Source organism: Varroa destructor, unplaced genomic scaffold, assembly GCF_002443255.2.
Source record: "Varroa destructor unplaced genomic scaffold, Vdes_3.0 BEIS01000004.1, whole genome shotgun sequence".
Classification (NCBI taxonomy): domain Eukaryota; kingdom Metazoa; phylum Arthropoda; class Arachnida; order Mesostigmata; family Varroidae; genus Varroa; species Varroa destructor.
Window position 1 is genome coordinate 20766578 of NW_019211457.1, and position 12430 is coordinate 20779007.

Here is a 12430-nt window from a genome sequence, read left to right on the forward strand (position 1 = left end):
CTTCTAAATAACTGAAACCTTTTAATCACGACAAAATAATTATACTTAGGCCGATCAGGTTTGTTTAAAATACGTTTTGTTTTATGAAGCCATATCGTAAAAACTAACAAAGCCCTAACAAACAGTAACTTATACCTGGATATTTTAAAAAAAATTTCAATTTAAATCAAAGTTTAAATTTCAAATTTTTAGTCTTTTCCAAAATCTTTAATTTTTTTAATATTATGATTTGTTGGAATAAACAGCGACAATAGGAGTTGTTTTACTACTGTTGGAAGAAATAGGCTGTAGTTAGTTCAACTTCGCTTGCAGCTCTAAAAAAACGCAGTGTATGGCTAACGTAAGCTAACGGAGCTTCGTCTTACCAATCTAGTTGGAATTAAATTTATTTAGTCCCTTAATAATAAATAGGAACGGGGGAGAACGATATTTATAACAAAGATAATTTGAAGTACTTTTTCCTACCATATGCTGTATAATTAACTAAATATACTGTTTGCTCATACTTTTCCACCATGGTGGACCAGAAACCACCATAAAAATAATTTAATATCGACACTAACGTTGTTCATTTACGTAATGTTATGTTGTGTCCGGGCACAGATACTTCATTTCGCGCTACGAGCAAACTGTCTGATGGACCGCCTAACGGCGATACCGGATGTGAAACGCGAAATATAGAAGGATAAATGTGGTCAAACCTAATTTATGTAGGAGTTTCGAAATCATAATTTTTTATACGTTTTGACTGTAATTGGTCTTAAGCAACTTATGCCTCTGGTTTGGAAGAATGTTTGAATAAGTATTGAGAGCCTTATATTTCAAAACATTGGACTATAATTTCGATCTAAAATAGCTGGTCCACTAAGTTTAACAGTGCGAGGCCAGTCACGCGATATATAATTAATGTACGAAGTAAAAGTAACAAATTATGATAGTACTGTTTTTGAAATTATTTAAAAGATATCTCCGATGGATAAAAAAATAAATTCTAATTGGTCTCTATTACAGTGAAGGCCAATTGTGGCCTTATGTGTGTATATATATATATATATATAGTAGAAACACCTTGTATTTGATGATATTTGTTATAAACGCTTTCAACCTAGTCAGGGTAACTATATACTGAACACCATATAATCTGACTTAATTACATTTAAATAGAATTTTGATAAACTAATTCGAAATTATTTTTAGCTTGCTTTAGTGTACCTATGGAATAAAAAAAGCACGTCCTCATTGATGGCCTACATCAGAACCTGTTTATTTTAAATTCTGATGGGCGTGTTCCCAAGTCTATCCAAAGGTCACCATTAGCTGCTGAGGTGGCTGTTGATGGAATGGGCTCGCAGTCGGGACAGTAAGATTAAAACCTTCGAAGTGCTCCTCGTCGTTCAAGACTTTTGCTTTCTGAAGTACTCCGTAAGGATATCGTGTGCCTGCGTCTCTTCACCATATTCCTTAACAGCAATGCATGAGCAGCCTACAACCTTTAATAATTCAAAATATAGTATTTATATGCAAAATTACATTATGACATACCTAATGCCAACTTTGGTGGTATTTTTACATCTCACTATTTACAATCTCTAATAGTTGAAGTACAAATCTTTACTACTCTCAACAAAACTTGCCTTGCGCGCTTTGCCCTCCTTGTCGAATTTGCAGAGACCGACCCATTCGCCAAGCTTTTTGTTCGAATCCACCTGTCCATTTAAGAGCGAAATAGACATCAACTGATCGACTGTGGGAGTTATAACTTTATCTGTATGCCACATATGCATAGAACACGCAGAAGTAGGACGTGCATCTATTACTATATTAATTCCTCGTAAATAATAAATTTTTGCCTGAATCAAATTAACTGTTTATTATTAGAAAATGCTTTTTTTTGCTAATACTTACTTGGAAAAGGCGGATGCCACGTTCAGCGCAGAGAGCCTCAACAAGCTTTCTGTACATAGACTCATCGCAATTCTGCGCGAGTACGCATAAGTGAGCCTTACCTCTAAAAAAAACCGGAATAATTAAAATTTAAGCTTAAAACGGAAGCAAGAACAGAGACTAGTACTGCTCCTTGATATCTAAGAGAGGAATTCCGCTTGCGCCAAGTATTTAGTCTGATAAATTTATACACAATCATTGCGGACTGCAACTTAAAAGTTTTCGCCCTGATAAACCACAGCAGCAGTATTTCTTCGAACAGGTTTACACCTGCATGCAAAGCATATACGTACTCTCCAAGGACTTTAGCGACCTCATGAAGACCTTTAGCTAATCCACGGCGGTGGTTGGCAATCCTTAGCACTTCTTGGAGGGCCTGAGTAACATCCATCTGCTCAACCGGTTCCCTAGAGTTTTATGGAGTTAGACAATATTGCACATTGAACGAAGTTTAGAAATCTTGAAAGTTTATATTTCCATGTTTAAGAATCATACGTACTTATATGATTTCAGACATCTAAGGAAGGAATTCGTGCGTAACCACAGTTGAGTCTTTGATTTAGACGATAAGTTCATCATTTCAGGACTACATTAATCAAAACCCGGTCAAGTGCGAAGCTTTGTGCTCCAACTTTAATGTTTGATACAGATTGTATATTTTGCTACATACTATTATTTAGGTAATGGATTAGCGGAGGATTTCTTGTTATTCTTCGTAAAAATTTATGCACTAATGTCACCCAATGAGCTGAATTGGCTGCTAGTGTTACAGCTGATTAAACAAAAATGGCATTTTTAATTGAACTGTTTCATAAAGCACAAAGTTTCATACAGAACCGGTTAAATTTTCTGATTAGCTTTGGTATAACACTCACATAGCTCCAATCGGATTCTGTCCTCGCCGGATTTCTTTGGATGTAAAAAAAGCGGCCTCATGCAATCGAGGGTTTCACAAAAAGAGGAAACATGAGTGGTTTCGAATCCCCAAATAAGCAATTCGAATACCAGGGGGCGCTGCTTGGCTCTTTTTGCCAAACGATCTCACTCTTTAGTAAATACTATTTCTCGTAACTTTTAGTAATTGAAATCAAATTGCTTGTATTCGGGTCAAGTGTCCACTAAAAAATTAGAAAGGATACAAACCTTTAAATCAGTTCAATCGGCGAGGTTCTAATTGAACAGTGGCGCCGCCTATGTTCGACACTAACATCCGACCAAAATATTGGCCAAGTCGCTTCTTCTGCCACATGCTGTCGTATGGAATATTGTGAAAAATATCAAAATAGTGTTGTAGCGTGAGTCGAGTTTCATTAGTTTACTGAGTGACTTCTTTTGACGCGCGATTAATTCTCAAGGTAAGAACTTCCAACTCATCGTTTGTTTTGGCAGGTTAACTAATTTTTGCGTGTCTGCCATCAAGCCGGTTTTCAAGATTAATGAAATTTGAATATCTCTTGCGAAATCATTCATTTGTGGTGGATGCTATCTCTATTATTGTCGCTTCGTTTTGAACAAGATAAAATCTCATATTTTGCGTGTGAAGTAATATCACAACATATTGTCTTGTGCACATGTTTTGTATAATTAAGCGTAGGTGTTTCGTTTATGTCAACCCCATATGTCAACCGGCACGCTTCGTTCAACCAATTAGCCGAAACGACCAAGCAATGATGGACGGCATTTGCCGAATGAATTTACGAAGCAGAAACGGATTTTGTTACACAATACGTTTTTAAACGTATATTTTTCTACATTATAAGGGACGTAATTTTTTCAGCGTTATTTGAGGAAGTAGAATATTTCACGGCTATCTTTGTTATCTTGTCAAAATCGTGAGTCCAATATTTTAAAAAGGAAGAGCTTGTATGTCGTCCCATAAATAAAAAAATAAAAAATAATAAAATAAAAATACATAAATGAGGTGTTATTAAAAAGTATAAATAGGAACTAAAGCAACGCTTTCAGTGGTCTGTTATGGTTTTATTATAATTTAGGGCAGTGTATAAACATGTGTAAAATATTATTATCTATTAAATAAATTAAATAAAAATTGTGAATTTCAGACCGTCACAAGAACGCTTAGATTCTTTTGGTAGAAAATAACAATTTATTTCTTTTATATTGATAATTAACTGTATATTCTAATTGTAAGTAAATGATGTATACAATTCAATAGTTTTTTTCAAAAACGGCTGCTCTTGACGCAAGAAAAACTTGCTGACCACGATTTATTTCAGCCAACGCATTAATGTACACAATCATTCATTAAATGGTTTGTCCTCCAAGGGATACATTCATTTAAGTAAATTTCAAGAAACTAAACTTCCAAGTTTCGGAATTTAATAACAATTAATAATAACTGGAATTAATAATTATGGAATTTAATTAAAAAATTAAACTAATTGCTCTTAATTTTACTGTATAATTTTAAAATTTACAGATGGTTCTGACGTGTCGTTTCTACTCCGCTAGGTATCCTGAACCAGATGATGTTGTCATGGTTAATGTCCGCCAGATTGCTGACATGGGCGCATATGTCCATTTGCTCGAGTACGACAATATCGAAGGTGACTTTTCCATTTAATGGGCTTGCCACTTTTCCTTCCTGCCCTGTTTTGGTATCCAAAGCAAGCATTCTTCTAAGCATATACCTTCTCTTGATCTATTGAGACAGTTAGAAATCCTTGCACTCTTACCAATTAAACCTCATGATTTATGAACTCTGCGAAACAACACAAAATGTTTATCGCGTTAATTTTCACATTACATTTATATTCTTGCACCCAGAAGTACCGAGAGTACTATCTGATAAATCAGTGTTTCCTAGCTCTAAAATTTTATTTCGCCAGATCGGACAATTTACTAACTCAATTTTTTTTATTTTTTCTTACAATATGTTATGTGGAGGAAGTGCAGTAATATTGAGTCGAATCAAACACAACTCCATGGTAAGCTGATACTAAGACTCTGTATAAGCTAAAAGAGCCTCAGGTAGAAACCTCAAATTGTAGGTCCGATGTGGGTCCGCAGCACTTTAAGATGTATTTGTTTTTTGTGTCTATCGCGGTAGGTATGATCCTATTGTCTGAACTCTCGCGACGGCGAATTCGGTCGATTAATAAACTCATTCGCGTCGGACGCAACGAATGTGTCGTTGTTATTCGAGTCGACAAGAATAAAGGTTTGTTGCTGTTATTGCTTATTGGAAGAGAAGGTACGACACTGGAGTAATAATGCGATGAGAACACTGGTCAATCCAACCATAGAGAATAACAACGAATATTATATTACTGAAAAATGGCTGAGGGAGCTAAAATTGCTTTAAATTTTGTTATGACACGTTTGCTCAATTAAAACGACATTCCAACAATATACAGCAAAGTTCCCTTTAAAACTTTAAACCTTACAACTTTTGTCGGAAGAGGATATTTAAAATAAAAAAAGTCCACTTTGAAAACGTTTTTGTCTCTTAAATAGAAATGTTGTCAAAAAATCTTAAGGAATGCTTAAACAATACTTTTAGACATGTATTGCTCTTAACAGTCAAGCTTAATGGAAAATACTGACATTCATATGGCTGTACAGGATACATCGATTTATCAAAACGTCGCGTGTCCGCTGAGGATATCGTTAAGTGTGAGGAAAAATTTGCAAAAGCTCGCGCAGTGAATAGTATTCTGCGACATGTTGCGGAAAGATTAGATTATACTAAGGCACAGCTCGACAAACTTTATAGGAAAACAGCGTGGCACTTTGACGAGAAACTCAAAAAAGTCACCGCGGGACATGACATCTTTAAAGCAGCAGTTACGTAAGTAACTTGTTTAGCTTTTTCTTCGGTTCCTTAATTTGTCATCCAAAAAACAAATAAAGTTCTAAGTCATTTTAATATTTTGCAGCATTTTAGATAGTTGGGTGACACAGAGCGCCCTCGCGAAGATGTCCGGCATACGCACCCTTTCAGATTTCTATTACCGCCGTTTAATTTGCTAAGTTTCTTCAATGAAATCAGGATATAAAATATGTCTGCGAATTCGAAAGTATTTTACAATTTACAGTGCTGTGGATCTGGTATTATATTATTATAAGGATAAGATTATCCGTGTTTCATAAATGACGGCTGTCGCTTCTAGTTAACTGAAATGAGATTTTGCTTAGAAAAGATTTTACAATATTCGTATTTCAAATCTAGAGATGGAGTTATTGCATGTTATTAAATTTTTCTCGCAGATGAATAACTTCTCTAGTTAGCTTCAATGTTATTGGACTAATGGAGATATTCGCTTCTTTTTACAGCGACCCGAAGGTTCTCGATGAATGCAACTTGGAGAAACCAGTCCTTGATCTCCTTTTACAGACAATTAATCACCGTTTAGCTCCTCAGGCCTTAAAATGTCGCGCCGATATTGAGGTACTGCACATTAATCAGTTCCAATAAAATTCAAATATAGCGAAATTTCATGCAACTATACGTAAATAGTAAATTACTAAGGCGGAGGCGGGTAAATTATTTCATGTTTTTCATATTACATAAAATTAAGGCTTTTGGAGTAAATTGTTCGACGTGTCCCGTTTTTATTCTTCTAGGTATCATGCTATGAGTACGAAGGCATCGACGCCGTAAAAAATGCTCTTCGGGACGGAATGTCCCTATCCACCGAGGATATGCAGATAAAGGTGAGATTTATTTATTTATTGAGATCTGTCTTGTTATATGCTTTTATAGGAGGTTTAATCCGACTAGCCTTGATCCCAAAATTATAAAACGAGTTGCCTATTTTGCAGTATTGACATACCTATATTTACGTTTTTTTTGTTGTCCAAATAGATTAATTTAATCGCGCCGCCGCTTTACGTCATGACTACAACCACGATGGAACGCACCGAAGGTTTAGACTTGCTGAACAAAGCCATTGCTAAGGTTGAGCAAACAATCAAGGCTGCCGGCGGTGTATTTAATGTGCAGAACGCACCTAAAGTTGTGACCGATATGGATGAATTAGAGCTTGAGAAGCAGCTTAAAAGTTTGGAGGAAGAGAATCGTGAGGTTGACGGCGATGACGACAACGATGACGAAGCAGGCCCTCCGAAGGTCAGTCAGTAATATTTTATGGCTTTTGGATGCTTTTAAACTACAAACATTTGGGAAACAAAAATTGTAAACTACAAACGTTTGGGAAAAAAATTGTAATAGTTCAAAAAGTAAGGTCTTGAAAAGATCGTAGCATTAAATATTGCTTTTTCCACCACATTCTCTATCCTGGAGCGTTAAAGTATTTTAAAAAAGTGGAATAACTTTTTCTTTTGCCCCAATCGATTGCAGGCTACTTCAGACAGCGACGAAGAAAGTGGAGATGGTGCCGGTGGTGCCGGTGGTGGAGATGAGGATTAGACAAATGCTTGATACAAACTCGATGAATAAGAAAAAAAAAAGAAAAATGGACATCCTAGCTTCTGTGAAATAACCGTGAAAATCAACTCTATTTGTAAAACGTAGCAAACAAATACAACCTTTATGTAACATTAATATAACTTAATAAAGACACGATGGCTGGCTGTCTATTTAAAACATCTACAACTGTTGTGTAAGTGTCTCATTTGAATTTTTGATCCTATTTATATTTTGGTGCTAGGTACTACATTTACAGTGCTTTCCGTCTGCCAGTCTTAAAAGGTATTTTACAACCATTTATATTAAAAGTCATAACAGAAATTATGGTATAAGGCCGAATAATATGCAGCCGACTAGCAATAATTTCTGAGTACTCGCAAGAGAAAATCAATCTATCTAACTCTGCGTTTGTTTTTTTTATCTGTCTTTGCCAAGTCGATCTGAACTACGTGTAGGATGGAGCTGAATGGATTACTACTTTTCCTGGTGAAGTTTTGCTTTTTCATTCGATAGAGCGTAATGTTCATTTGGTGAAATTCATCATTTTCACTATTTTTGCTCTTTCAAGCGGTTTTTTGCGGGAATTTCCTCATTCTTGTCTAAAAGAAAGTTTGAAGAGTTCGGGTGGGCTCATATAATGGCACAATGAAAGCCGTGTATTTACATGGAAGTCTATACGGGAGGCGGAGAGGGATCGTTCTTAATACATATCGAAAGATCTTGATTAACAGAATCAAGATGTAATATGTATTCCTATACCTAAATGCTTCCAAGTACTACATCCGGTACAGTTGTTGGGCATTTTATTCGATGACTGGTTGTCAACACGAAACGAACTATGATTATGCCCGTATTCATATTTAGACCAGCACATGTTCCTCAAGTAAAACACTTAAATAAATATTTTGGTCTGAAAAACGCCAAAGACCGACCTCGATAGCTTATTCATTTGCATGATACTGGTATGAATATTTTTTTACATAAACCTATATAGGGTGGTATTTCTTGGCATTAATCAAACGCCCTCGTTTAGCTGAGCTCGAATGCGATTGATGTTCATTTACTTAATTTTCACTTTTATTTTTAGAAAATGACGTTTAAAAGTGAAAACTTAATATGGTGTTTCATGTGAAGAGAGCTTTAACGCCAGTCGACAAATCTTGGCCAGCGGAACAAAAATGCAATTCACATACCCATATCTCATGTTAACATGTTCGAATAAAAAGGAAGACTATTTACATACGTCCCAGGAACAGGATCAACTAGCGAACACTAAAGACCCTCATAATTACTTTGTAAAAATGTACCAGAAAAGAACATATGATTGAAAAGACAAATCTAGAGTTAACTAACAGAACTGCTGATGAAATTACTTCTGAAGAATGATGGATTAAGTAAAATAGGTTTGTAACAGGACAACTGTTGGCTATCTTATGGTTCACGTTAAGCTGGAGTAACATCAGTGAATCAAATTAGGTAAACCAACGACAAAGCAATTGCGGGTTACTATTATATTTTTCCAACTAAGTATGTGGTGAATCTTCTGCGCTAATTGTCTTACCCGTGGTTGCTATAATGATTCTCTACTTCACATATGGTTGCCCTGTAGAAGGTAAAGTAGCCACATATTCGGAAGGAGCTCAACTATAAGTCAGTTTGGTAGGCACGAATGAACTATGGTAAATGGATACGAATATCATCCATACGATTTAATAAATATCATTACGGTTTCAATGGCTTGGTTTCCGGGTGTGAAATTAGCGACCATTGCCTCCAAAACCTGTACGACATTATCGTGTTACAGGTAGAACTCATTTTTTTTTTGCTATACGTGCCATTAGTTACTATTTTTTATCAAGTCACCTATATGCATGCAGTCGATGAATATGTTACGTTATAATATTTTTTAATAGATTTGCTAAAACTGATCGTCAGTTTCAATTTGAGTTGAGTTCAATATAAGGAATGCATTACTGTTCGGTTACGACCTTCTAGTATTTTTCTCCATTACGTTAATTCGCTTATCATTTTTGGAAAGTCATGTTGTTAAGATGCATTTTAATTTGTCCATATGCGTAGAACACGTGGCAGAAAGATGTTTTTGTCGTGCCCTACATAGGATGTCCCAAAGATCGAGGTTGATCTTCTTGAAGGTGATAGAGATCAATCACATAACGGGAGCCATTCAAAAATATGTGATTGTATAAAAACGACTGTCTGGATTGAATCTGCAAATATATACCTAGATAGGAGAGAGTACCAATATCAAAATAGATGATTGAAAAAGCCTAATAATAATAAGCTATGTATTTAATGTATCTTACTTTATTTTTCAGCCCTAAAATGTTGTGAAACTTCTTCACCATGGGACCCATGAATATCTGCGTAAAGCTAAGACTTTGCAGTTCTAAAGGAAAAATTAAACAGGCCTCAGCTGTAGTATGTCATAAACAGCCATTTTTTCGACCAACTGAGTATTTCGAAAGAGTTCGACACATTAATTTCTTAGTGCGACTACCTAGTGATGTTACATCGAATGCTTGAAACGTGGACTTTTTAATTATAACGTACCCTTAATAGAAACAAAAAGTGAGGTATTTCGGTAATTGCTCATGCAATCCGATATGACAAATTGTATTCAAACCATCAGGCCAACCGATTAAACACATTTTTATGATGCTGTTTTTGTATTTATTTGAACGCAAAGTTTGAAACTATTCCGTTAGCGGTAGCCCTTTCAGATCCTCTGAATTTCTGTTAGCGAAAATCTTCTCCACTAAAATGGTTTTCATCGGCTGAAGATGGTCGGTATCTTCGGTAACATGTTCTTTTTTCTTGCTGTAAATCACGTGTTATGATTAACGGTCGCTATTTCGAACATTCTTTATAATATTGCAAAGCAGCCAAGCCAAAAAACTGAGTGAATTACGGATTCCACAAACGCATTTGCTATATCAAGAAATGGTACGCCTCAGCATAACTGAAACTCGTGTTAACATTTTTTAGTCCAGAAGCGTTTGGGTAATGCAGCATGAAAGAGTAGAGTCTCTTACACTTATATTTTCGGCCATAAGAAAAAGGTTTTAAATTATTTCATTTTAAAGCTAAATCCGAATTAAAAATCTTTTTACTCAACTTATTACTAATAATATTTTTGAATCAACTAATTAAAAAGGGTATTACTGGAACCTGCAAAAAGAATTATTCTTCATATGCACGCAACTTTCGCAAATGCAAATAATAACTAATTTTTTTTGGGAAACATCTTTTGCGTAAGTTTTTTACGAATTTCAACGCAAAAGTTATATATTGATTTCTTATGGTCTCAATTCTAAATATGTTTTGCTTACTTCAACCCAATTTGGAAACACTTTGTCTATATACCCTTATTTCTTTAAGCAGGATAAAGTCTAATGCATCATGAAAACTAGATTCCACTGAGTTTAGATATAAGGGAAACGTACCACTATTAAATGATATTTAGTCTCATACCATGGTCTGTGGCATCGTGGTGAGTAGCTTGTATATGTAACGAACCTGGAATGTAATGAGGTTTAAACAGGATGAATTTTGCTTCAATCAAAGTTGACTCAAAGAGCTGAATCGATACGAAAGATCACAAACATCAACTGACCATCGGACCCAAAACTTCATCATTGGAGATTCGCCTCCTTTGCCCCCACTGTAATTCAACATACGATAGAAGCAACTTCTGTCTAGCTCTCTCTCAAGTCTCTACCTAGCTTAAAATAATTTACTGGTGTGTTCCTTAGACCAACAGGAGTAGATCAAACCATTACAAGGAGATGATTTCTGCAGATAGTGAATTTTCTCCAGAGTTTCTGAGCCAGAGTCTGAAATTCAAATCATAGCAATCTTCTATGCTGTTACAGTCAAGTGGATAAATAAGTGTTGAAAAACTTTATTTGTTGGAAGCTACTTAAACAACAAACGGTTATAGTACGTTGTTTGACTCAATCTTTGCAATCATTTACTGTAGGGAAAGCGAATACGCAATGGATAGCAGAAAGCTATCCTTGTATACTTAAAAAGAGGTTTTGTAGGTATCTAATGCAAAGGCCATATGGCCAGCTGACGTACTCCGAAACAAATGATATGTACTAAAAACATCCTATAATAATCTTTGTATGTATATAAATCTCATCGGCCAATGACGAGCGGATGGTCAATGCATATGTATATGTATAGTAATACTCCTCATTTTGTAGCATGGATTTGTTTTGGAAGATGTTCCATTTATCTACTATTCGAGCACTGAAACTATGACTACAACGGTATTTACTATGTGCTTAACTTTTACTGTGACTGCATTTGAATCGCGAGTTGTGTGATTTGCGCGTTTGAGTTTGGGGTGAAGAATTCGAGGTTACAATTTGGAAGCATTCTTAGTTGGTAACTAAATTAAGGTAGGGTCGTTCCGAATGTCCGAGGTGCCGTCAGTAAATACAAGCAAACTGGTTTTTGTAAATATTATCATTTTTAACACTGTTACAAATAAAAAGTAATTGTGCTGCGTATCTCGGGTAAGGTAAACAATATTTAATATAATCGGTCCGATCTATTTGAGCGGAGTAATGAGTATAGTTTTTGAAAAACTGTATTGTACCACACGGTCCCGAATGATGTACAGTCCACTATTGGTTCTTAGAAGCCGGTTGTTAATAGCGAATGGAAGTAATTTTCCAAACCTGTGACGTTTTTAAGTTCGTGAATGTTTTGAACTTTATTTGAAGCTCGAATAAATGTCTGAAAACCACTTCTACAGTTTTCAAATTCGACAGCTACCGAAGTATTTTGCACATATGCTCGTCCGCTTCCGCCTATCCTCATTAATTTTAAAGGTTATAGACTATTTAAAAACGTCGTTCTTGGGTATCTCCTTTTAACTTTACGTTCCTGAACTAGAACAGAATAAAGAACGAAAAATTGCAATTCTCGCTAAAAGCGCCTTCTCATCCAGGTCAGTAGTACTTACAGTATTTGTTACATAGGTTGAATCAAGACATTACACTCTCATAAAGCTCTATCATTATACAATGTATACTAACGGCACGTTTTGAGGTTGCTTATTAT

At 35.5% G+C, this 12430-nt stretch overlaps 2 protein-coding genes across 6 annotated transcripts; one reads left to right on the forward strand and one right to left on the reverse strand.

Moving 5' to 3' along the window:
* Window positions 1-1236: 1236 nt before the first annotated feature.
* On the reverse strand, window positions 1237-2979 carry RpS12 (ribosomal protein S12). The gene is made up of 5 exons (XM_022804121.2): window positions 2820-2979; window positions 2238-2351; window positions 1906-2008; window positions 1635-1706; window positions 1237-1490 (listed from the first exon to the last, which is right to left on the reverse strand). Coding segments are annotated over exons 1-5 (387 nt in total). The 5' UTR covers window positions 2822-2979; the 3' UTR covers window positions 1237-1394.
* Window positions 2980-3139: 160 nt separating this feature from the next.
* eIF2alpha (eukaryotic translation initiation factor 2 subunit alpha) lies at window positions 3140-7522 on the forward strand. 5 transcript variants are annotated; one of them, XM_086988555.1, is made up of 10 exons: window positions 3144-3299; window positions 3539-3702; window positions 4383-4511; window positions 4856-4892; window positions 5015-5125; window positions 5530-5755; window positions 6241-6355; window positions 6532-6621; window positions 6773-7036; window positions 7268-7522. In XM_086988555.1, the coding sequence occupies exons 3-10, from the start codon at window positions 4431-4433 to the stop codon at window positions 7334-7336; spliced, it is 993 nt and encodes a 330-aa protein (XP_086844681.1). In that variant the 5' UTR covers window positions 3144-3299; window positions 3539-3702; window positions 4383-4430; the 3' UTR covers window positions 7337-7522. The 5 variants fall into 5 exon arrangements, with proteins under 5 accessions (XP_086844680.1, XP_022659852.1, XP_086844681.1 ...); XM_086988554.1 differs by lacking the exon at window positions 3539-3702 and having other exon boundaries at window positions 3140-3299; window positions 4385-4511; XM_086988551.1 differs by lacking the exon at window positions 4856-4892 and having other exon boundaries at window positions 3145-3299.
* Window positions 7523-12430: the final 4908 nt, after the last annotated feature.